Below are 26,076 nucleotides of genomic sequence, written 5' to 3' on the forward strand. Positions count from 1 at the left end.
GCAACCAGGCCTGCAGGAAAGGACAGGTAGGGGAAACCAGGCCTGCAGGGGAGGGCAGTTGGGGGCAACCAGGCCAGAAGGGAAGGGCAGTTAGGGGCAATCAGGCTGGCAGGGGAGCAGTTAGGCGCCAATCAGGCTGTCAGGCAAGTGGTTAGGGGGTGATCAGGCTGGCAGGCAGAAGCAGTTAGGGGCAATCAGGCAGGTAGGCAGGCGAGCAGTTGGGAGCCAGCAGTCCTGGATTGTGAGAGGGCAGTCAGATATCCCTTGAGGGGTCCCAGATTGGAGAAGGTGCAGGCTGGGCTGAGTGACACCCCTGCCCCCATGCACAAATTTCATGCACTTGGCCTCTAGTATGCAAATACAACCACAAAGAAATATTTCATATTCTTGAAAAATATGTAGAAGAACATCAAATAAACAACAGTGGATTTTCCTTAGGTATAAAGTATGTTTGGCTATATTTAATAGATCATTGGCCTGCTTTTAATAATAGCATCCACAGAAAATGAATCTATGTAATAGGCATTGTGTTAGGCATTTATTTCTTATGATTTTACTAGAAGCCTGGTACACAAATTCGTGCATGGGTGGGGTCTGGCCAACCTGCCCCGATGGGGGCATATCAGGTCAGGCTGGTGCTGGAGAGGGGCTGCAGGAGCCCCTGATTGGTGTGAGGCCAGCCAGGGGGAGGGGCCATCTCCCCCCACCCCCAATTGGGCCGGTTGGCGGGCTGCAGTGAGCGTCATAGCGATCGGTCATTCCAGCTTTCCAGTCGCTTGGCTTATATATAGAGAGATTATGTTAAAGATAAATAGACACAAGAAAAAATAATATCTTTGGGATGTTATTCAGGGCTCAACGTACACGCAATCAATGCTAGCCTTTAAACAACTAGTCCCTATTACCTGGTTCTCCATAATTTTGATATTATGTAGACCTTCATCAGGATTGTCTCAGTCTGAATGGGACAGAATCTGCAGATTAAGGCTATCTATTTTATGGAGCAGAGGAAGGGACTACCTAGAGCAAGTACTAATCACCAAAGCAAAGCAAATGACACTTAAGTAATGTAAAATGAAAATTAAGATTTATATATATGTTAAATTTTTATGTTTTTAAATAGAATGGCTTGAAGAACCAAGATGGCAGCATAGGTAAACACCTATACTTGCTGCCTCTCACAACCACATCAGAATTACAACTAAAAGGCAGAACAACTACCACCCAGAACCACGGGGAAACTGGCTGAGTGGAAGTTCCACAACTAGAGAGGTGAAGAAAGCACATTGCGAGGTGTGGTGGCACAGAAAGTGCTTGCACCTGGATGTGCTGCTCTTTTAATCGGGAGGGAGATACAAGCTCCTGCTTGCTCTCAACTCCAGTTCTGGGTGAGACTCTGGGGGACCCAGACACATACGGGGAGAAACTGGACTGTCTGGCATTGGGACAGGAACATGAGGACGGCCATCTCTCAGAGGTGGTCACAGCGATCGTTGTTCCTACACGAGGGTGTGGGACACGGAGACCCGGGGACCTCTCAGGTGCAGGGCTGACTGGCAGCCATTGCTGTTTGCTCTGCTCTGGTGCTTCCCAGAGACTCCACCCCACGCAATTTACAACCCCACCCAAGCTGTGTGCATTGGATTTTCATATGAATGGCCTGTCCTTTCTCTGCCTAAAATCTGTCAAACTGCAGCTGGGTAAGAGAGCCCCAGAGCTTCCAAAAGAAGGCCCAAGGCCTGGCAGCAGCGGCCTGCCTTGCTTCACAGCTGGGCCTTGTCTGGGCACTTCTAAACCCCATACAAAGAGGAGGAATCTGTAGATGTCTCTGTAGCTCCTGGTGGGCGGCCCCAGACAGTGGCTAACCTTGCACATCCTTGGAGATCCAAGAGCCAGTGTGCCCAGTGGTCAGAGTGAGACCATACTGGATTACAACTCTTCACATCCATAAGAGACACACTCAAGGGGCAGACTCAGTGAGCACCAAAGCCCCACTGAAGCAAGTCCTGCCCCATTAGGGTGTCTCCTATGCAACAGATCTTCCAGTGTAGACACAGCTGGTCATCATAGCCAATTGGCCTGGAGGTCAATTCCTCCCAGTGATACCAACAGCAATCAAGGGTTAAGTACAACAAGACTGTGCAAACAGCCCACAAAGGGGTGCACCACGATTGTCCACCTCAGGTGACTGGAGATGCTGAGCCACTGGGCTCTATAGGACACCAACCACACAAGGCCACTCTATCAACTAAGGAGACTTAGCAGCTACCCAGTACATAGAAAGAGACACAGGGAAGCAGCCAAAATGGAGAGACAAAGAAACAAGTCACAAATAAAAGAAATGGATGAAAGAAAAATATTGGATATAGAGTTCAAAACCAAGGTTATAAGGTTACTCAAGAATCTTCTAGAAACCTCTGAGAGATTTAGTGAGACCCTCTTGTGTCCACATGGGGGCAGCCATCTTTGACCACTAGGATCAGCCATCTCCATCTTGTGTGTTGGAGTGATGGTTAATTTGCATATTACTCTTTTATTAGATAGGATAGAGGCCTTGTGCACAGGTGGGGGCCTGCTGGTTTGCCCTGAAGGGTGTCCCAGATCAGGGTGGGGGTTCCCTTGGGGCGTGGGACGGCCTGGTGAGGGGCCTGTGGTGGTTTGCAGGCCGGCCACGCCCGCCAGCAACCCAAGCGGAGGCCCTGGTATGGGATTTATTTATATTCTATAATTGAAACTTTGTAGCCTTGAGTGGAGCCAAGCCTCCTGCTTGCTTCGTGGCCACAGCCATTTTTGTTGGGATTTATTTATTTTCTATAATTGAAACTTTGTAGCCTTAAATGGAAACCTGGGCTAGCCAGGGCATGTGGAAAGCTTGGTTTCCTCCATTGCCGAGGAAATCCAAGCCTCCTGCTTGCTCCATGGCTGCAGCCATCTTGGTTGGGTTAATTTGCATACTTGCTCCTGATCGGCTGGTGGGCGTGGCTTCTGGGTGTGACAGAGTGATGGTTAATTTGCATATTACTCTTTTATTAGATAGGATGTATTTATTATGGTTTTTCTTCAATTTTAATATGAACAATTTGTTTCAAAGTTCCTAACCTGAATCCTTATAGTTAACACATTTATTAACCAGAATATGGTGTTTTACAGTTTTTTATATCTTTAGCCTTAGAGTATATAGTCAAAATACTGTTTTCTGTAGTTATTTAGATTAGTTTTCTTCCTCCCCATTCCTCTCCTTCAGTGTTATATTAATTATAGGCACTCAATTAGGTTCATTCACTATTGTCTATAGAGTAGTTGCCCTTAAGCACTAGGGATCCATTCCAAGACTCCCAATGTATGCTTGAAACTGAGGATAATACCAAACCATATATATATCATATATTTTTCCTATGTATATATTCATATATAAGACAAAGTTTAATTTATTAATTAGGCACAGTAAGAGACTAACAATAATAACTAATAATAAAATAGAATCATCATAACCATATACTAGAATAAAAGATATATGAATGTGGTCTTTCTCTCTTCCTCCCCTCCTCTATCTCCCTCAGAATATCTTATCATCAAATACTCACCCTTCTTGTTATGATGTGAGATGATACAATGGCTACATAATGAGATGAGGTGAGGTACTCAAAAAGGCATGCAATTAAAATTGGAAATTTTTCATTTCTAGAATCATCTATTTAATAGTTTTAGACTATGGTTGACTCCAGGTAACTGAAGCAGTGGAAAGAAAAACTGCAGATAAAGAGTGGAACTACTCTATTGTATTTTGATTTCACCCTACATTTTCATTGATTTTAATGATTTGTTTATTTGTTTGTTTATTTATTTATTTTAGTGTGTGAAGCATTAGTATAGTTCTAAGAGTAACAGCCATACAAAATGGTATACTTTGAGAAGTGATGCTCTTTCCCTATACTTACTACCCCCTTTTATTTTATCCCTTTCTCACTTGCTACTAACCAATCTCTTTATTTTCTGGTTTATTATTCATGTACTAGTGGCCCGGTGCATGAAATTTGTGCATGGAGGGGGGTTCCCTCAGCCCAGCCTGCACCCTCTCCAATTGGGGACACTGTAGGGGATGCCTGACTGCCAGTTTAGGCCATAGGGATTGGGCCTAAACCGACAGTTGGACATCCCTTTCGCAATCTGGGACTGCCGGCTCCTAACCGCTCACCTGCCTGCCTGCCTGATTGCCCCTAACCTCTCTGCCTACCTGCCTGATTGCCCTTAACTGCCCTCCCCAGCCAGCCTGATCTCGCCCCCAACTGCCTATGCCTGCCTGATTACCCCTAACTGCCCTCCCCTGCTGGCCTGATCTTGCCCCCAATGGCCCTCCCCTGCCAACCTGATCTCACCCCAAACTGCCCTCTCCTGCCAGCCTGATCTTGACTCCAACTGCCCTCCCCTGCTGTCCTGATCTCGCTCCCAACGACCCTCCCCTGCCTGCCAATTTGGTTCTGATTGGTCGATTTCTATGCCAGTCAGTGTCTCTGGGCCTATCTCCAGGCCTGATCAGAGAGGCGGGTCTGATCAGCAGCCCCTGTGGAGGCCCGGAGAGAAACAGAGGTGTTGCTGCTGGCGAAGCCTGGAGAGAAAGAGAGAGACAACGCCTGATCAACAGCTGCCATGGAGGCTGTAGATCAGACCCTGCCTCTCTCTCTGGGCCTCTCTCTGGGCCTGATCTGCAGCCCCCTCAGCAGTTAGTGCTGGGTTGCTGCGCCCACACCGGCAGCAGTCAGTGCTGGTTCACCACAGCAACCCAGCACTGACTGCAGGACTGACTTCCGGTGGTCAGTCGAACCTTTGGTTGTTCGTTACGGTCCCTGGGTTTTTATATATTTTTATATATTAGGATTTCTTTTGCACAAATGAGTAGACGTGTATATTTTCTTTTTCCTTACATTAAAGTTGGATTACTATAAATATTCTTTTTTTTTGCCCTTCCTTTTTCACTTAACAGTATATTCTGCAAGTTCTCACTGTGTAATGTACCATCATTTCTTCAACTGATCTCTTATGTGTGGGCATTTAGGCTGTTTCCAATATGTTTCAATGATAAACAATGATCCAATGAATAACCTTGTGTACATGTATTTTTTGCATTGTATTTCCAAGATAGATACTTAGAAGTGGGATTATTGGCCAAAAGAGAAGAGCATGCATACTTTTCTTACATATTATTCAATTCCCCTTCAAAAAGGCTTTACTAGTTTGCATTCCAGTTCTTTTGTAGGTGGCATATGTATGGGTCTTATTTTGTTATGCATTCAGCCATCTTATATCTTTTGGAGCATTTAATCCATTTTCATTTAAAGTTATTGTTGATAACTATGTATTCATTGGCATTTTATTATTCATATTTGTTATCTTTTTTTCTCTTCTTAAAAAAGACTCTTTACCATTTCTTGTAATACTGGTTTGTAAAACACCTTTATCTGTTTCTACTCTGTGAAGCTCTTTATCTGTCCTTTAATTCTAAGTGATAGCTTTGCTGAGTAATCTTGATAGTAGATCTTTACTTTTCATCACTTTGAATATTTTGTGCCAGTTCCTTCTAGCCTGCACAGTTTCCATTGAGAAATCAGCTGACAGTCTTATGGGAGCTCCTGAGTAGGTAACTAATTGCTTTTTATTCTTGCTGTTTTTAAGATTCTTTCTTTGTAACATTTGACCTTTTAATTATGATGTATCTTGATATATCTTGAGTTCATCTTGTTTGAGATTTTGTACTTCCTGTGGTTATATGTCTAATTCCTTCACCAGATTAAGGAAGTTATTTTGTCATTATTTCTTCAAATAGGACTTCAATTCCTTGCTCTGTCTTCTGCTTCTGGTAACCTTATGATACAAATGTTGGTACACTTGTTGTTATCCCAGAGGCCCTTTAAATTATCCTTTTTATAGATTTTTTTCTCTTTATGGTTCTGATTGGGTGTTTTCTACTACCATATCTTCCAAATAGCAGATTTAGTCCTTTGCTTCATGTAATCTATTGTTAGTTATTAGCTTTATTAGAATTGTTAAAATTAATATTTGCCATTTCATGCATGCCTATATGTGGGTACATAGGGAATCAAAGATCATTTTCATGTGCTCAGTGGGAATCTTATTCTTTTCTGTTTTGTTTTTTTCTGTCTCTTTATGGTTGGGAAAAAGAAACTTAATGGCACATGGCAAGCTGCCAGCTGATTGCCGCTTTGAGTTTCAGTTTCATTTCTTTCAGACCAGGAAGTCAAGGATCTCAGCAGAAATTTCTGTCTCCAGAGTGTGGCTGCTGCACAAACCAGACGGAGCAGCTTGTACTCCATTTAAACCTGATCCAGCTTTTAAAACCAGGTAAGCGACTTCCTGCCATCCAATGTTTTCTCCTTGTGTGAAGAAAACGGCCTGTTTTTCTTTCTTAGAAAAAGAGTTTCCGAATGAAGTTGGTGTTAATGATCATACTTTTGTTGTTCATATGCTTTGCTTTTTAATGAAAATTTTAAGCACAGGGAACTGTAGAGAGAAAATTAACTCTAGTAAAATGTCCATATAGTTGTATCAGATTTGTATTTTGTCTCATTGCTTCCATTTGATGTATTTTCTTCTAATTCTTCCTTATAATGTGTATAACTTGATATTAAATGTATTCTTCAAGTTTTTCATTTCAGATTTATAGATTTTTAAATCCAGAATTTCTTTTTAATTTTTTCCATTGTGCTGTCAACCATTAAATCTTAGGTTTTAATTATTTGAATAAGCCAAGTATATTTATTTAAAAATCTATGTGGGTAACTACAATAGCAGTTTGGGTTTGTTTTTATTTTTCTTGGCTTTCTAGCATGTTGTTTTGTTTTGTACCTGTGTTTATGATCAGTATGAGGCATTTGATATTTAAAAAAAAGATTGCAGAGATAATTTGAAGCTAAAACAATGTTCTCTGTACTTAGACAAGATTTATTTTGCAAGCATCATGCATCCATCTAGTGTGGTTCTCAACCTTTCTAATGCCGCGACCCTTTAATACAGCTCCTCATGTTGTGGTGACCCCCAACCGTAAAATTGTTTTCGTTGCTACTTCATAACTGTAATTTTGCTACTGTTATGAATTGTAAATATCTGTGTTTTCCAATGATCTTAGGCGACCCTGCTAGCAGTTCTCAACCTGTGGGTCGTGACCCACAGGTTGAGAACCGCTGCTGTAGAGCCTAAAACCATCGGAAAACACAGATATTTACATTACCATTCATAACAGTAGCAAAATTACAGTTATGAAGTAGCAACGAAAACAATTTTACGGTTGGGGGTCACCACAACATGAGGAACTGTATTAAAAGGTCGCGGCATTAGAAAGGTTGAGAACCACTGTGAGGCACTAGCACTCTCTTTTATTTTAACCCTGTCATAGATTGAGATTACTAGCAGATGGGATTAAGTATGTCTACTTCCAGTCCACCCACCCTCACTGATTCCCTGTTCTTCAGAATCCTAACCCATAGCCTGGAGGGAGAGTTGCCAAGCATTTCCATGCTGTGCCATATTTCCTCAGCTTTATATGTCTAGTGAACACTTGGGCTAATTTCTTAGCAACTTAGGTACCTCTTATATGGTCGATAAATGCACCTCCGGGAAATGTGCTCCCAAATGCCAAGCTTAGTTCTCTATATTCAGTTCTTTTAGAAATCTTTGCAAAAAAAAAAAAAAAAAAATCTTCACTGCTTTGGTAACTCTCCAGTACTTTCAGATCTATGTATGTTACAGTTTATCTTGCATTTCTAATTTTTCTCATTGTAAGAATTGGCACGATGGCTCATGTTACATTTTGTCACTGTAGGACCTCCATAACTGTTAACACTTTTCATATTTCAATTTCCTTTTTTGTGAGGTCTTTTCTGTATGAATTCCTCATTTCTATCTTTTAATTCATGGGCTGGGAAACTGTGGCCTGTGTGTCAGCCACTTGATTTTTTAAAGAATGTTTTATTGGAACACAATCATGCTTATTTGTTTACATATTGTATCTGGCTGATTTTGCATTGACAAAGTTGAGTAATTATGGCAGAGACCATATGGCCACAAAGCCCAAAATATTTACTAATTATCATTAAGAAAAGGTTTTCTGATTTCTATTTTAATTTTTAAATTTTTCTATATTCTTTATTCACTATGTATTTTATTTTGCCTACTGGTTTAAAAACCTTTATATTTTTATATCCAAATTACCTGTTTTTAATATCTACCTGTTATTGTTCCATTTCTATTGCCTTATATTTCAAATAACATGTTTTAATTAGGTCAGAGAAAAAATAACTACTGGAGGCAGAAATCTCTACTTTAAATCACTATGCTATACTTTACTCTTGACCTATTATTGTTTTTTTTCCATTAGATACAGAACAATGGCAGTGACAACCAGATTGACATGGAATGGAGAAAAGAGTCTACAAAAGCTGCTTGGAAATGTTTCCTTGAGTCTTCTTTATAAATCTAGTGTACATGAATGTTCCATTGAAGATATGCTTGATAAGTGCAATCATCAAGGATCCACTGTAACAGTAATTTACTTGCCCAACTGTATTGTTGGGGCATTTTTACTTGGGCATTATCCTCAAATGCGTGAAAATTGTAGAAGTAAAAATTCTTCTTTCTATTTTTCACTTAATAACACTAAAACAACTGAATTTGTAAAAGTAGAAGCACAAATTGTTTCTAAAAAACTGGCATTTTATTCCTCTAATGATATCATTTTCTCCTTAATTCCACATAAGTCCCACGTTTTTATTCCTCTATCATTAAAGACTGCATTAGGAATAAGTCCTATCACTTCCTCAAATTATTTGGAATGTGAAGTTTTTCGAGTTGAAGGTATGTTAGATACTCCTACATTTTCACTCCAGTCTTTGTGTTTGGTAGGTTATAATCTATATATATAAAAGCCTAATATGCAAATTGTCCCCACAGGAGTTCAACTGATCGCTCGCTATGATGTTAGCTAACCACCAGGGGGTGGCGCAGAATGAAAGAAGGCCCTGGCCGGCAGCCAGAAGGCCCCAATCGGCCCCAATCACTGGCCAGGTTTAGGGACCCTACCCGTGCAAGAATTTCATGCACAGGGCCTCTAGTTGATCTATAAGCAAAAGGAAAAGTGAGAGGAACAAACAGATTTCATGCCATCAATTTTCTCTTTCATAAGCTCCAAATGAAACCTAAGAGACTGGAAAGTATAGGCAGTTTTGAGCAAGCTAAATTGGTAAATGTAAGAGAAGAGACAGAAATGGAGATCAGGGTAAGGGGTGGGTGAGAGAAAGATAGAGAGAGAGAAAGAGAGAGAGACAGACCTCACTATCATAGCAGGTCTATTTTGATTTTTGGTTAGTCTGAAAATTTCTAGGCATGTTTATGTGAATGTTTCCAGAGTGAGTTAATGTGTTGATGTTACCAGATGGGACTGGCATGGAGTGTGTCTGCCCCTGGCTGACCTGTAGTGTGTGGGTTCTTGACTTTGTGTAGGAAAGATTTCACAGCATAAATCCAGGTTATTTTGAGAGTGTGTTTTTATTAAAGCTGGGGCAATGAAACGAAGGACTTTGGGTTGAAGAAGCAACAGGGAGAGCTTAGGTGGTGCTCTGCTTTGGCTCTCTAGAAAGGTTATAGGGAAGAAGTGAGCCAAGGTGAGACTGCTGTTAGCGCACTGGAAAGTGAAGGTGCAGTGATAGCAGTGAGCCAAGGTAGAGATGCTTTTAGTTCAATGGAAAGTCAGAGAAAAAGAGGGCCTTGGAGACAGGATTGGGTAAGGGGGTGGGGAGTAAACCTGGGAAGAGCTATCACTACCTGCTGCTTCCCTGGTTGCAAACCTCATAGGAACCCTTGGAGTTTAGGAAGAAGTAAAAAGTCCATGCCCCACACCGGGTCTTTGTCTTAAGGGTTTTTATCTCTCTTCTGTGGGTGAGAATCTTAGGGGAGGGTTTCAGTAGAATATTCATTAGCTTTCCAGGTATGTTTTAAATATGCTGATAGATCAAAATGAGTGTACAGGGGTATTTGAGATTTTTTCTTTGGTCTGTTTACTGTTTTAATTTTATCTTGGGTATATGTGGCTTTAATCGGGTTTTTTGCTATTCGTTCCCCTGACTTCATCTGTCCTTGGGTTTAGCTGGCACAAATGGCATTAACTTGTTCTCTGTTCTCTATTTTCCTGACCAAGGTGATTTAAGCTATGTATCCTCTGGTTAGAGAGAAGAGGTATAAACCATTTGCTCTCAAGTGTCCTTGGTTAGGGAAGATAAAACCTTGTGATTCACTAGCTGGCTGTAAGTTGTTCAAATTATTTGGCCCTGTTTAATTATCTTGTCTCAGTTTCCCCATTCCACTTGTCCAGGAATTTTTCCAGCTTCTTACTATCCTGCCACATTGAGAAGGTACTCTTTCCTCTTATTATGTTGCCAGCACTAATTCCTCATTGAACAGTTCAACCCTGGGTTATGCAAGCACACTTAATGCCTTATTTAGAAGGTAGACCACATTTAATAAGACTTTAAAAAGAGATCTAAAGAATTTTTAAAAATTATGGTGCTGTTTTATTTCCTATAGGAATTAAAGATGATAAAGGCTACATAAGGAGGATAACAGGAGTCACACCGTAAGTTGGACTATCTAATTACTCATTTCATCCTATCTAATAAGGAGAGAATATGCTAATTGACCCTCACATGGTTGCAAAAATGGCAGTGCCCACAGCCAATAAGGAGGGAATATGCTAATTGACTGCCCCGCCATTAAAGATGGTGGCGCCTACAGCCAATAAAGAGAGAATATGCTAATTGACTGCCACGCCCTCAAAGGTGGCGGTGCCCACAGACAATAAGGAGGGGATATGCTAATTGACTGCCTCGCTCTCAGAGGTGGCAGTGCCCACAGCCACAAGATGGTGGTGCCCAGTCCCCTTAGCCCCCAGCCACCCAGGGCCAGCCCGAGGTGCAGGCAAGCCTCAGATGGCAGCTGCCCAGCCTTGCAGGGCCGCCTGAGGCCTAGGTAACCAGGGCCGGCCAAGGCTTGTGCTGCCGGCAGTGGCAGCAGCAGAGGTGTGATGGAGCATTGCCTTCCCCTGATCGCCGGGTTGCCTCCCGCCCCTGAGGGCTCCCAGACTGTGAGAGGGGGCAGGCCGGGTTGAGGGACCTCCCCTCCAGTGCATGAATTTTCATGCACCAGGCCTCTCGTTTAGAATAATTGTATATATGGCACTATTAAAGAATTATCAAAATAAAAATCACTTGGTGTGATAAAAATGAATTATGATGTTATTGACATAATATGTTCAATGCAGTTTAGAACAATAACAACAAAAACAAAACATGACCAATTATAGGCAACTTTAAAAAGTTGATGACAATTTAACTTCAGGTTTTACTTCTGACCTGTAATATTCAAAGTTTTCTAGACAAAGTATAGATGACTATTTTAGACAATGTTTCTGAAATTTTTCTATATGAATAAAGTTTTTGGAGAATGTCAGTAAATTTTCAAAACCAAGGCATCTTTCCCCAGTTATAGGTAAATATCTCTGCATTGCATATATTTTATTTTTATTTCTTTTTAATATAATGTTATTACTGAAAATAATAATGCATTTTCACTGTTGTTGATATTTCTTATAGATGTATGTAGCCTAAAGCTAATAGACAATGATTTGGTTGCTGGTCAATGTTTAACTTTAGTCAGATATAGACAAATGTATTTTCTTCAAGCACAAAGTACATAACCTAGACCAGTGGTCGGCAAACTAATTAGTCAATGGAGCCAAATATTAACAGTACAATGACTGAAATTTCTTTTGAGAGCCTAAAACCGACTTCTGCGCATGGGCCACGAAGTTTTAATTGCACTGTACGTGTGCACCCGTACGTGGTATTTTGTGGAAGAGCCACACTCAAGGGGCCAAAGAGCCACATGTGGCTCGCAAGCCGCAGTTTGCCGACCACTGACCTAGACCATTCAAATCATATGATAGAAGATGTTAACATAAACATAATAACTAAGTAATTAAGACATTTTTTTTAAAATTTGGAGTCAAGAAGCTCTGGAAGAATTGTGCTTTTCTTTATGGAAGTTTGGCTGTTGTATTTAACCACCATATTTTAACAGGTACAGAAATAGGCTCCTGGAAGAGCTCAGAGCCTACACACCCTATGCAGATTTGGTTTCAGAAATTAATATTCTCTTGCTGGGTCCAGTTGGGTCTGGAAAGTCCAGTTTTTTCAATTCAGTGAAGTCTGTTTTCCGAGGCCATGTGACTCGCCAAGCCGCAGTGGGGTCTGATGTCACTAGCATTACTGAATGGGTAAGTTATCTCTGAATTTCCTGAGGATTTTTATAAATTACAGTTATTAGGTTTGTTGATTTTTTTGCCATTTTCTGTCAGACCAATAACCTCCTTTTAATCTACAAACAATTAAATGCTAAATCAACTGTAAAACAAGAGTAAACGTTGAATGAGAACTACCCCCATGAAGTTATATTATACAGCAAGGCTTTTCACTTTTATGGATGCAAGAAGTAGTTATATGAAGAATGATTTTGGGGACTTGTACAAAACAGCAACAAAACTGTAAAAACTTTGTGTAAATCTTCAATCATTATATTTAATGTATATTTTTGCTCATGTCGCACATGGCTTTATCTGGATTGAAATGATTTTCTCTTTTTATAAAAAAAAGAAATGAAAATTATGTAATACAGAATTTCCCATTACATAAGATCATTTTATAAGAAATAATAATGCGCAACAAAATAGCAATTCCCTTTGGTGGGTCAACCTTCAAAGGGTAAATCTATAAATTTCCCCACAAACACCATCTTATTTATAAACAAATACGTTTAAGGAAATAAATACTAATACCATTTAAAAACTGTTACTCTAAAGATCTTCAAATTATGATGCAATATTTACCTAGAAACTCCCATTTTATGTTTGTCAAAATATTATCATACAATCAAACAAAGAATAATAAAAAAGAATAAATAGAAAATTTCGTAACCAAGCTGTGTTTATCTATAATCACTACAACCTAATATTGTTATCTTCTGATCGCTTATATGCTCTGCACTGCCAGTGCAAAATTTATCATAAAACAGTAATGGCCCATTTTAGTGCCATATTCAATAACTGAAAGCATTTTCTAGGATTTTCAGGAATCACATTTTGTCTTTTGAAGTTGTCTAGATCCTATCCATGTGAGTGGCTTTATTTTATACTAGAGGCTGAGTGCATGAAATTCGTACACTTCGGAAGTGGGTCCCTCAGCCTGGCCTGCACCCTCTTATAGTCTGGGAGCCCCTCGATCTCCATCTCAACCTGCAGAGGGAGGCCCTGCCCACCCGCCGCAGCCCACTGGTCGGTGGCCTGGGCCTCCCTTTGCGGGGCAATCATATCATGGGGTGATGGCTGGACCCCCGACCAATCACATGGCACCTGCCTTGGCTGGCATGGTGCTAGTGGGTGTCATAGCATGGTTGTTGGGATGGTCATTCCGCTGTTCAGCCCTTCAATCGATTTGCATATTACACTTTTATTATTATACATATCAGCCTAGTAACAGAAGCTAAGGCATTATACTGCAAAAGCAATTGAATAAATTAAATATTTGATTGAAATGTTTCTGTTTGCTAAATATGTATTATGTTGACAATAGAGACCTAAGTATATATAATACTTAGTCCCTTTGCTAAAGGATCTTAGATGTAGGTAATAAGAAGTATCATTCAATATGAAAATGCTCTAAAAGAGGTACTCATCAGGACAGGATTTCTCTCCCTTTTATGTTGAAAACTCCAAAGGCATTGCTTTAAATTAAAGCATAGATCCTGAACTCCAAATGAAATGCAAATACTATATAAACTGAAGGAATACAGGACAGAATGTTTGCAAGGGAAATAATATTTTATTGCTAAGAGACCCTTTTCTTTGAAGAATTAAAGTTCCCAGTAAAAATCAAGAAAACAAATTAATGGTCAATGAAACCATGAATGTGCATATTGATCTTAAAATACAGATGTACTTAAATATGTAACTCTAATGCTTTGTGTAATTCCTTTCATGTTGAGGTACCAGTAAGTTCCATTCACTTAGATCAAAATCTCCAATGAGACCACTCCTAGAGATTTATTGACCAGTTGGAGTTCTTGATTTTGTCACACTTTGCAATAGGTCATAGAAGGGTTCTAAACTTCCTGGTTTGTAATGGGAGAATTGTAATTAAAGTGTCATCTGGTGTCTCTAAGACCCCCTTTTGCTCTTTTCATTGGGAATAATTCTTCCCCAAGCTGCCATAGTTGTGTCTATATAAGAAATGCATTTGACCAGTAAGTAAATGTTTTCAGAGTGCTACTGAAAAATTCTTTTGGGTGCATTTATCCAGGAAAATAGTGCTCTTCAAAATGAGGTTAGTGGACCCCTTAGGGTTCCTGAGACCCTTTTAGAGGATCTGTGAGTTTAAAACTATTTTGATAACAAAAGATACCTTTTGCCTTTTTCTAGTGCATTGATAATTGAACTGACCATACAATCTTAGTTTTATCAATTGGCACCTTAGCACTAATCAAGTAATGGTGCCACACACTGCTAGTAGTCACTGAATTCTTCCTTACTACTGAGCTCCCATTAAAAACAAACAGAATGTGTTTCACACAAGAATAAGATTATCCTTAATAAGTCAGCAACAATTTTTATTTCATTTAAACTTAATTTTTAAGTATACATCATCTTAATGCTTTGTGTAATGAAATGAGAAGTATATATAAAGCGCTTCCAATGCATATTAAAGTATGGTGGTTGTTGGGCAAAGGCACGGGTGTGATTGAGTTGTGGAGCTGAAATTTTCTCATGTAACAAATTTTTAATCAAAAAGAAACTGAAAGTCTTGCTTATTCATATTGTATACTTGGTAGTTATTTTTTGGAAAATGCACAAAGCAAGCCTATCACTCCAAGGAAAACCAACAGTGCTTGTTTCCAATGATAACATTTTAGGTGTAAACAAAAATATTAGAACTTTAAGAAACATATATCCACCACTCTGAGCTTGATAACTTTCTAACAGTTACCTGATCAGATTAATAGTGGTTTTAAGAGATATGATGTTTTAATATTGTACAATGAAATGTGCTAATATTTGGAAAATCTAGGTAAGCCAGCCAGTGAACTGATATTTTAAATGACCAATGCATCAGGTTACAAAATTATCTGTGGATAAAATATATTTCAAAGTGTGAGATAGATCAGTGAATTTACTGTAACAGAGTATGAAAATGTCACAAATTCCATATTACAGCTAATCTTTGAGAACTTACCACTTGTTGAACTTTCATGTATATGAATGAGGAATATATAAAATTCTCTGAAAGATGTTAAATTAAATACTTCCTCTCTTTCCTACTACATGTGTATGAGGCCCAATTTTCTTTATATACTTCAACCAAAACAATATATTACAACAGATTGAATGCAGAGGTAGATATGAGAATCCAACTATCTTTTATTAATCCAAACACTAAAAAGAATTGCAAAAAATAAATCAATCCCACTCTCTTTAATAATATTTTTGGAAAGTAATTTTATTTTTTTTTCATAGAAGTCTTGTTTAGGTTAACATGTAATAAGTTCATAATTACATTTTAAAATGATTTAAGAAATATTTAAAATTCTTTCAGTTTTAATTTGTGTCAAGTATTAATAAATATAACTCATATAAAATATCTGTGGAATTGTCAATAATTTTAAAGAGTCTAAGGCAGGGGTGGGCAAACTTTTTGACTCGAGGGCCACAATGGGTTCTTAAACTGGACCGGAGGGCCGGAACAAAAGCATGGATGGAGTGTTTGTGTGAACTAATATAAATTCAAAGTAAACATCATTACATAAAAGGGTACGGTCTTTTTTTTTTATTTCAATAGTTTTATTCATTTCAAACATTTTAACAAGAAGAATGTAAACACTAATTATTATACTTTGAAACTTCAAAAAATGGAGGAATCATAGCACAATAATATACCTTATATTGAAGATGGCAAAGGCAAAATAAAATTGCCTAACAAAGGAAAGGTACAAAAGCCTTTCAAATTAAACTTAAATATAATAAAATAATTTAAAACTAAAACAAATAGAAAAGAACAAAATGTGTAAACAGTAAATTAAACATTTTCTTTAGTGCAACTTCCAAATTATGCCCAGGACGTAGATGTAGATGGCAATGTAGACTGGGTTGAAAGGTTTTTGGTCTTTAAAACATTAACTTCAGTGGGAACAGTGTTGTTGGTCTCCTTTTTAGCTAATGCTCTGATACTGTGCTCTCCAGGGGCATGTCTCCCTACATCACTACGATAACGTGTCTACGCATTCCCAGGGTGATGTTGGGGGACGCGTCCGCGGGCGTTACAAGGAGCCTCTGGAAGATTGAGAGGTTGTTCCTTCTACTGAATGGGCGGATATAAATCTGCCCACTCAGAAGAAGGAGCTGCGGCCGTGTTTCCCGACATTGCCATGTTAACACTGCTGCTGGTGAAGGAGCGGAGGGGAGAGCAAGAGAACCCTCCACTCTTTCGGCTCTGCGGGCTGAATAGAACAGCCGAACGTGCCGGATCTGGCCCATGGGCCATAGTTTGCCCACGGCTGGTCTAAGGTGATTCTGATACCAAAATGTTTGAGGACAGCAGTGTTCAAATATTAATCAGTCTCTGGTCTTTCTACTGTCATGAATGCTAGTTGAAGAATGCAATTTTACACCTCCCCCTTTTTTTGCAGTATCGGATATATTCTATTAAAGATGGAATAGATGGAAAATCTCTGCCATTTATGTTGTGTGACACCATGGGGCTGGATGAGAAAGAGGGAGTAGGATTATGTATGGATGACATACCCCATATCTTAAAAGGCTGCGTGCCGGACAGATATCACGTAAGAACTCTTTAGTCTTCTAAAACATTTCAAATAATTTTATTATGCTCTTTGTTGAATTTTTACTCCATAAGGAATTTTTAACTACCATAAGGTGATTTCAACATTAAACAACAATTCTGTACTTTAAATGAGTAAGTATTCATATAAGTAGAGTTACTGCTCTTCTTTTCTTTAGTATTAAGAAATATATCCAAAAGGCAGGGTTCTACTTCCAGTAAAAGGTCAGGAGGAGATTGTGTTTATATCACTCTTTATTATGACGTATATTTATAGTAAAGTGCCACAACCTTTTACGGCTAGGGTTCAGGATTTGAAGAAGGGGCCACACACAAATGAAAACACTGACAAGAAATATGAATTTAGAAGGCATGGGGGGCCAGTTGGAAACCTCTCTCTTGGAAAGGCATACCAAATTCTGACTGGTCTGCTTTTTATTCACTTTTTAGATACACAACTTGCCACAGGTAGCAGACAGACAGTCTCAAAGGTCAGTAAAGATCAGTAAACATTTACTTTGAGGCTATCAGGTCAGGAAATTGCTTCGAGCCACCACTATCTCAACACAGCCCTGCTAAGTCCAAGGTCTGTTGGCTTTCCACGTTCCTTGGTGCACTCTTATGACAGTATTGGGAAAGTGGTGGCTTCCCACAGTAAAGCAGTAGTTTAATCTCACATTTTTTTGATCACTTAGACAAAACATTGGAACAACTAACTTTTTTTTGGTTGAAGCATGATGTTATACTGTAAATACTTAGTATTCATTACTTAAATACTACTTAAATACCTAGATCTAAAGGTTGTCTCTGCCACTAACTAGATGTATACCCATAAGCATGTCATATACTTGTCTCTATAAGTCTTAGTTTTTTCATGTGTGAAATGTGTTGTAGGTAATAATAATGCCCATCTCATAGGGTGGCTGAAAGGATAAATGAGATGATGTACTCTAAATTCTCAAAAAGTTAACCATACATTATCATCTTTCTTTTATGTACTGGGTGTAATACAATTAGCCTCAATTTCTAAACAGTGATTTCTTTTGCCTCTCAATTGCACTTGATTGAAAACCATAACCATGTACTCATATAGGGTATCCCCAAAAATGCATGCAAACACTTTGAATAATTATAAAGGCAGTGTTTATTAAAATACATTTCATTTTCAAAATTGAGGTATCAGCTGTTAATGCATGTATGTATATATTTGGGACACACTATTTTAAAAACTATTTATTTAAAACCTAAGTTGTGTCAGACACTATGCTAGTTACTAGAAACATACACCTGAATAAGAACATAATTCTTACCTTCATGGAGCTCACAATTTAAGAAGACATAAAGACATAGGGAGGAAGAACAGAGGAGAAAAAAAAAATCATGAGCATACTAATACCTTCATTTTTACAAGGGAGAAAAATAATCCAATTCAGTCCAATAATGAAACATATAGTTAAAACTATGTGTAGAGGGGAAGAAAGGGCCAATGGAGGGAAAAGGGGAGACATCTGTAATACTTCCAACAATAAAAATCAATTTAAAACATAATGAATCAATCTTTTACTATGTTTTGTCATCTATTTCCCTAATCCTAGAAAGATTATTGTCTTCTGGTAATATTAACATTAATTTGAAATTTGGTATTTCATCTGTTTTACTATAGTTTTTTTTTTCCCTTCTGGGAAATAAAAGGAAATTATAATATTTTACTTTTAATGGGATTTTCAGTGTATTTTTCTCTCTCCTTTCCTCTCTATTCATTAGTAAGTATGTAAAATGCTTAGAGAGGAGTCTTAAATGGTGTTTAACATTGATAATGGTAGTTTTTCTGGATAATGTGAATTATGGATAATTATAATTTTTTACCAAAATAACAAAGTGTTTTTTTTATAACAAAGATATAATGCATTATGCTCTCAGTGGAAAGGAAATATGGAAGAGGCAACATTAATAAATCTGGGGGAGGAGGAGCTGTGGGGAGGGAAAATTACGGGTTGGAGGTTAATGGTGGTCACATTTGGAACATGAATTTTGTCTTAAAGAATTCAGCAGAGACTCTCTAAATGTTACTTTATGTTCCTCTAACAGTTTAGACCTCAGCAACCAATTACCTCCAGACATCCTACCTTCATCATCTCTCCATCACTGAAGGACAGGATTCACTGTGTGGCTTATGTTTTAGATATCAACTGTATCAACAGTCTCTCCTCTGAAATGGTGGCAAAATTCAAACAAGTTCAAAAAATAGTGTTAAACTGTGGTGAGTCTCATTTCACTTATTAAGATTTTTTAAAAAATTTCTTTATTGATTAAGGTATCACATATTTGTCCTCATCCCTCCATTCCCATTCCAAACCCCTCCCCATGCATGTCCCCACCCCCCCCTGTTGTCCATGACCACTGGTTAGGCTTATATGCATGCATACAAGTCCTTTGGTTGATCTCTCCCCCTTACCCCACCCTCCCCTACCTTCCCTCTGAGGTTTGACAGCCTGATCGATGCTTCCCTGTCTCCGGGTCTGTTTTTGTTCATCAGTTTATGTTGTTTATTATTTCCCCTAGATGAGTGAGATCATGTGATACTAGAAATACACTTATAAGAACCGAAAATGAGACAAGCAATAATGGTTATGCTGAGAGGCAAATGAATCAGTCTAAAGATTTTTTATTTTGAAATAATTATAGATTCATGTAGGCAGTTACAAAGGTAATACAGAGAGCTTCCATGTACGCTTCACCCATTTCCTAAGCCCTAGGTTGATTGGTGCACACCCTTGACTGAAGGAAAGGCCCTAAATCCTACTCTTCAATCCTGAAAGACTAAAATGGCCATAGCTTTTTGTTTTGTGTGGTGTTCCTGTGGCTTGATAGGGGAATCATCTCCCCACATTATGTGACTATACCAGGATGATCAAAACCAGGCAATTGACATTGTTTTAATTTGTGTGTATAGCTCTATGCTGTTTTGTCACATGTAGATTCATGTGACCTAGTACTATAATCAAGATACAGAAGTATTCAATCACCACAAAAATCCCCCTTATGATACCTCCTAATCTCCCACCATCCCTAATTCTTGACAATCACCAATCTCTTCTCTCATTCCATAATTTTGTTATTTAAGAATATTATATAAATTGAACTATACAGTATGTCATTTTTGACAATTTTTTCACTCAGTCTCATATTCTTTGAGGTCCATAGAAATTGTTGCATATATCTATTGTTCATTCCTTTTTATTTTTTAGTAGCATTCCATGGTATAGATATACCACAGTTCAAACGTTCTCTATCAAAGGATATTTTGATTACTTCTAGTGTTTGGCTATTGTAAATAAAGCTTATATGAACATTAGTATATGAGTTTTTTTATAGTTGTTCTTTATCAAGATGAGGAAGTTCTTTATTTCTAATTCTCTGTGTTTTGATTTTTTATCACTAATGGGTATTGAAATAGTTTTTTTTCCACTGGTTGACATAATCATGAGATTTTTTTTTTCTTCTTTAGCCTGTTAATATGTTGGATTATATTGAATGATTTTGAACCTTGAGTAAGCCTGGTTTCCTTAGAATAAAACCCATGTATTCATGGCATATAGTTCTTTTTATATATTGATGAATCCTATTTGATAATATTTTATTAAAATTTTTTACATTTATATTCATAAGGGATATTGGTCTGTAGTTTCTTTTTTGGTTTTGTCAGGCTTTGGTATCAGGTAATACTGGCCTTACAAAATGAGTTGGAAAGTGTTCCTTCCTCTTCTATTTCTGAAAGAGGTTGTGTAGCATTGGTGTTAACTTCTCTTTAAATATTTAGGAGAATTCTCTAATGAAACTATCTGGGCCTGGAGATTTCTTTTTCAGGAATTTTAAAATTGAAAATTCAATTTAAAAATAGTTATAGAGCTGCTAAAATGATCTACTTTATATTAGGTGAGTTGTGGTAGTTATTGGGAACTTAGATGACTGATTATGGACTTTTCCTATTTTCAGCTCCAAGCATTGAGTGCTAAATATTTTCCTATCAGCACTGCTTTAGTAATGTCCCACAAATTTTGGTATGTTATATTTTCATTATCATCCGATTTAATACATTTTTAAATTTTCCTTGGGACATCCTTTTGACTCTTGAATTATTTAGAGTATATTGCTTAGCTTTCAAGTGCTTGGAGTTTTTCCTGTTACAATTCTGTTACTGACTTTGAGATTGATTCCATTTTGGCTAAAGGACATACTCTGATTTAAATTGTTTAAAATTTTTTGAAGTTTGATTTATGCCTCAGGATATAGTATATCTTGATAAATGTTCCATAGGTGCTTGAACATAATGTGTATGCTGCTGATTTTTGGCATGTCCTACAAATGTCAATCAATCAAATTAGATTTTCTTCTTTTTGGTATAAGTAATTCTTGATTACATCATGGATATTTTGGGTACTACACTATAAGACTCTGGATCTTGTTTAAATCTTATGTTTTAGCACACCTCTCCTGACCTTGTGCTTCTAGGAGTGTAAGCACAGGCTTCCTACTAAGCTTTGTTTGACATCTTTAAGGAGGAAGAACATTTTTATATTGATCCCATATGGCTTACACTTATACCACAGTGGGATAGGAGTCTCATTAAGGCTGGGTAAATGAATGGTGGTTAAAGTTTCAATTTCTTTTATTTATTTATTTATTTATTTATTTATTTATTTATTTATTTATTTATTTATTTATTTCAGTCTTCTCAGCTCAGTTTTTATTTTTCAGAACACAAAAATTGCCTAAGAGGGAGATGGGGTCAAACCTGCCCGCTGCTTTTTTTTTAATTTCCTTATTGATTAAGGTATTACATATGTGTCTTTATCCCCCCCCATTACCTCCCCGACCCCTCACTAATGCCCTCACCCCCCTGTTGTCTGTGTCCATTGGTTAGGCTTATATGCATGCATACAAGTACTTTGGTTGATCTCTCCCCCTTTTCCCCACCCTCCCCTACCTTCCCTCTGAGGTTTGATGGTCTGATCGATGCTTCTCTGTCTCTGGATTTGTTTTTCTTCATCAGTTTATGTTGTTCATTATATTCTCACCTGGCTTCCTCTGACACTGGTACTGTGGTTTAAGTGGAAGTCTTGGATTCCCAAGTAGCCTCCATTGAAACCATTAAGGGGAACCTAGTACTTGGTCTTCTATGATACTACCCTAGCAGAGGGTGGAGTGTTTACAAGAGAAGAGATGCTTCCATGGATGGGACTGAAGTTATTTTCTGTGGTGTTTGGCTGGGATAGTGTAGCTGTTGTCTGCAAGTTTTCTGTCTTGCTAAGTTGTGCCTTTTCTCACGCTTTGGCTAGAAAGAACAGACTTCCCTCCCTCCTCTCCCTTCCTTTCTCCTCCCCTTTCCTCTATTTTTTTTCTTTTCTTTTGCCAGCTCTAATTGGCACTTTCTAGTTGCAAGCTTCTCCAGCAGTTAATATGGGATATATGAAGTAGAAAGAAAACCTGAAGAGCTCACCACCACCTTGTTCCTTGGATCCCAAGGTCCCTCCACCTTTCCATCTTTGTATTCAACTTATATATAATCCAGTGCTTTTAGCTGTACTTAGTGGAAAGAATTGTTTGTCTTTTCTATTTGGTACAGAACTGGATGAAAGTCTTCTCATTGAACTTTTCCAAAAATTTTAGTGTAAAGACTTTGTTTGAGCACTTATACTCCAGAGCCTCACTATTTAGTATATCAATAAAAAGACCACTTATATTTAGGTTCTGAAAAATAAATCTGTGCAATTTAATGTACTACCATGGTCTTAGTGGCTAATTAAACCTAGATTTTTTTAAACAGTCAGAATTTTTGATCTTTGGAAAGTTAACTCAAGTGCACTGAATTTATAGTCTCCTCTTCTGTAAAATGGGAATGATAAGTTCTGCATTTAAAGATTGTAGTAAACTTTAAATATACTCAATGTAAATATATAAACATTTAACAGATCTAAAAGCATAGTGGATTTGGAATAAGACTGAGTTACAGAAGTGTTCAGATTTGAAATTAGTTTTTAAGGGCCTATAGCTGCATACCATGTTGGGTGGCAATACTTAATGCATGTAACTGTGCTGACTTATAGTCTCTAAGAAGATACTGCATTAATTTGGAAAGAGAAGAATTGCATTGTAACAGAAGTTGAAAAAAATTTATACCTGTCAATTGAGTCCTGCCCTTTATTAGAGGCTAGGTTTTAATTAGCCAACTTTACTAGTTATTCATCAGGGACATGAATGAAGAGAAGATAGTAAAGGCCTTCATTTTGTAATAAGAAATTATAAACTCAAGGTTTCTATAAAGAGGAAATTCTAAAAAGCTCTACAAAAGAAGTCTCAGAGGCAGCCTGGAAATCTCAATTTTATAATATTTTTTTTTTCCTGGGGAAGCAATTGTTACTAAAGGAGAGCTTTGATTAGGTTAGGAGTCAAATGAGATTTATTAATCTCTGTGGTGTGAGTGAGAGGGCAAGAGGTCCTTAGAAATATGAAAACAGTGTATTTTGCTTTTATAAATGTATACATACAACACTCCTCACTTTACCTCTTTCTTGGGTTCCTTTTAGTTGTCAAAGTCCATCAGCCACTCCCCCAAAAACACTTTAAAATACACTATTTGAATGGAATAGTAGATGATTACAATATGGTGTGAATTTAGTTGCATTTAAAAATGATTTCTCATGTTGGAAGAAAACTATTATTTCTCCTAATAGAAAAAATTCAGGTCCCATATTGAGATGTATAGGGGATAATTCATTCTCCAAATCTTTTTTTTATTGTCTTAAGTTTTACATATGTCTCCTTTTTCCCCAATTGACCCCCCAACCCCCAGCCATTCCTACCCCGGGCAAACCCCCACCACCCCAGTGTCTGTGTCCATTGGTTATGCTAATATGCATGCATACAAGTCCTTTGGTTGCTCTCTAACCACCCCCCCGCCCTCCCCGCCCTGCCATTTGTCTCTGGATCTATTTTTGTTCATCAAATTATGTTGATCATTATATCCCACATATGAGTGAGATCATGTGATATTTATCTTTCTCTGACTGGCTTATTTAGCTTAGCATAATGCTCTCCAGTTCCATCTATGCTGTTGCAAATGGTAAGAGTTCCTTCCTTTTTACAGCAGCGTAGTATTCCATTATGTAGATGTACCACCGTTTTTTAATCTACTCATCTGCTGATGAGTACTTAGGCTGTTTCCAAATCTTAGCTATTGTAAATTGTGCTGCTATGAACATAGGGGTGCATATAAAGTTTCTGATTGGTGTTTCTGAATTCTTGGGGATGTATTCCCAGAAGTGGTATTACTGGGTCAAATGGGAGTTCTATTTTTAACTTTTTGAGGAAACTCCATACTGTCTTCCATAGTGGTTACACCAGTCTTCATTCCCTCCAGCAGTGCACGAGGATTCCTTTTTCTCCACATCCTCGCCAGAACTAGTAGTTTAGTTCTCCAAATCTTCAAACCATCCTACAGAGAACTGATTTTATACATATTTAATTACCTTGTTGACACATTACTGATTATGATATAAAATAACTGATTTATCTACTTGATCTAGGTGTACCACAGGTAGTCTTGCTGACTAAAGTGAAAAATTACCATGGAGTTCTTCAAGAAGACTTTTTAAACATGAATATTTCTATGACTTCTCAAAGCCAGGTAAAGAATATTGTTTATAACCAGCTATTGTCATAACAATATTATACTTTGTGTGTGTATGTGTGTTTGTGTGTGCTCACACTACATATTTACAGGTAAATAAAGAAATTATCAATTGCCTGGTTAAATCTCATTTTAAAACTATAATTATCTGAATTATAATTATATTCTGAAGATAATTTATTAAGTCATTGTTTTTGTTTATTTTTTTGAATTACATTTAAATTCAGTCAAATTTTAGATGTAAGACTGATCCTTATTAAATAATTTTTCCATAGATAATGGAAATCCAAAAAATGCTAAAAATTCATATTTCTAATATTTTGATGGTTGAAAATTATGCTCCAGAGTGGGAGCAGGACCCTTTAAAGGACATTCTGATCCTCTCTGCGCTGAGGCAGATGTTACGAGCTGCAGATGACTACTTAGAGGATTTGCCTCTTGGAGTAACAGGTAATCTGGCCCCTTCATGCTCCTCTCATTAAACCCTGGTTCTTTTTGAAAAACCCTAAGCTACACCTCAGTTAGATGGCTGGTGTCCTTCTGCCTGCCCTAGTACTAACATGTATGCTTTTTTGGACTCTTTTTTGTTTTGTTTTCAGATGAAGTTGCAGGAATGTCCCAGCTAGACATGGGCGATTAGTTGCCTTGTTTCTGACACTTGGCCCAGACCTGGATTGGCCTGCCTCACTTAGAGTCAATCTCTGCGGACAGCCTCCTTGGGACTTTGCCTCCATCATACTTTGCCTTCTGTCCCTGACAGCATCTAACTGATGGTTCATTTGAGGATCTGTCAGACCTCAAGCTCAAAGGCCAACTCTGAGCAGTGGTGGATGAAGATATCCCTACTGCAAACCACCCTTCATATTTCTGCACCACTTACAATTTAATTGTTGTGACATGTTCCTAGACCTCCCCAGCAAAATTAACTATTCTCTTATCTATTCATCTATAACACTTCATTTAAAACTTCATGTGTGTGGTAATCATATTGAATAATAATTATACGATGATTACATAGATATCCGCTTCCCTAAATAAACAGTGAATTCTTTAAAAAGCCAGGTTTGGATTTTACTTATCTTGTATTCGCAGAGCTTAACACAGTATCTGGCAGGAAGCAAGCGTACCCATCATTATGCATCTCTTTCAACCTCCCCCAAGTGATAGCATATGCTTAAATTTTTTTCTCATTATAAAAGGGAAGACTATAAAAGAATGAAATGCCAGAGAGAAGAAATGGAAATAAAGCAGGGAGAATATTTCACTTACCTCTGAATGACAATATGAATTCAATTAATTGAAAAGAGCAAATATTTTTTAAGGACTTAGGTTTTTCTTTCTGTGAAAAAAAAAAATTTCTTCCTCTAAAGGACCCATGCCTGATATTCACTAATTGAGTCCTGCAAACCACTCTAACCATGTCTCCAAAACAGAGCATTA

General features: G+C 37.9%; 1 protein-coding gene across 3 annotated transcripts; it reads left to right on the forward strand.

Annotated features, from left to right (window-relative positions):
- Positions 1-6,248: 6,248 nt before the first annotated feature.
- Positions 6,249-25,696, forward strand: IFI44L (interferon induced protein 44 like). 3 transcript variants are annotated; one of them, XM_080655118.1, is made up of 10 exons: positions 6,249-6,357; positions 8,390-8,462; positions 8,769-8,865; positions 10,591-10,639; positions 12,142-12,337; positions 16,795-16,947; positions 19,035-19,206; positions 24,533-24,633; positions 24,912-25,086; positions 25,236-25,696. In XM_080655118.1, exons 2-10 carry the CDS (start codon positions 8,400-8,402, stop codon positions 25,274-25,276), a joined length of 1,047 nt encoding a protein of 348 aa, XP_080511244.1. In that variant the 5' UTR covers positions 6,249-6,357; positions 8,390-8,399; the 3' UTR covers positions 25,277-25,696. The 3 variants fall into 3 exon arrangements, with proteins under 3 accessions (XP_080511244.1, XP_080511242.1, XP_080511243.1); XM_080655116.1 differs by having other exon boundaries at positions 6,265-6,357; positions 8,390-8,865; XM_080655117.1 differs by lacking the exons at positions 24,912-25,086; positions 25,236-25,696 and adding an exon at positions 21,705-21,780 and having other exon boundaries at positions 6,286-6,357; positions 8,390-8,865.
- The last annotated feature ends 380 nt before the right edge of the window (positions 25,697-26,076 follow it).

Source organism: Plecotus auritus (genome assembly GCF_963455305.1).
Source record: "Plecotus auritus genome assembly, chromosome: 2".
Taxonomy (NCBI): Eukaryota; Metazoa; Chordata; class Mammalia; order Chiroptera; family Vespertilionidae; genus Plecotus; species Plecotus auritus.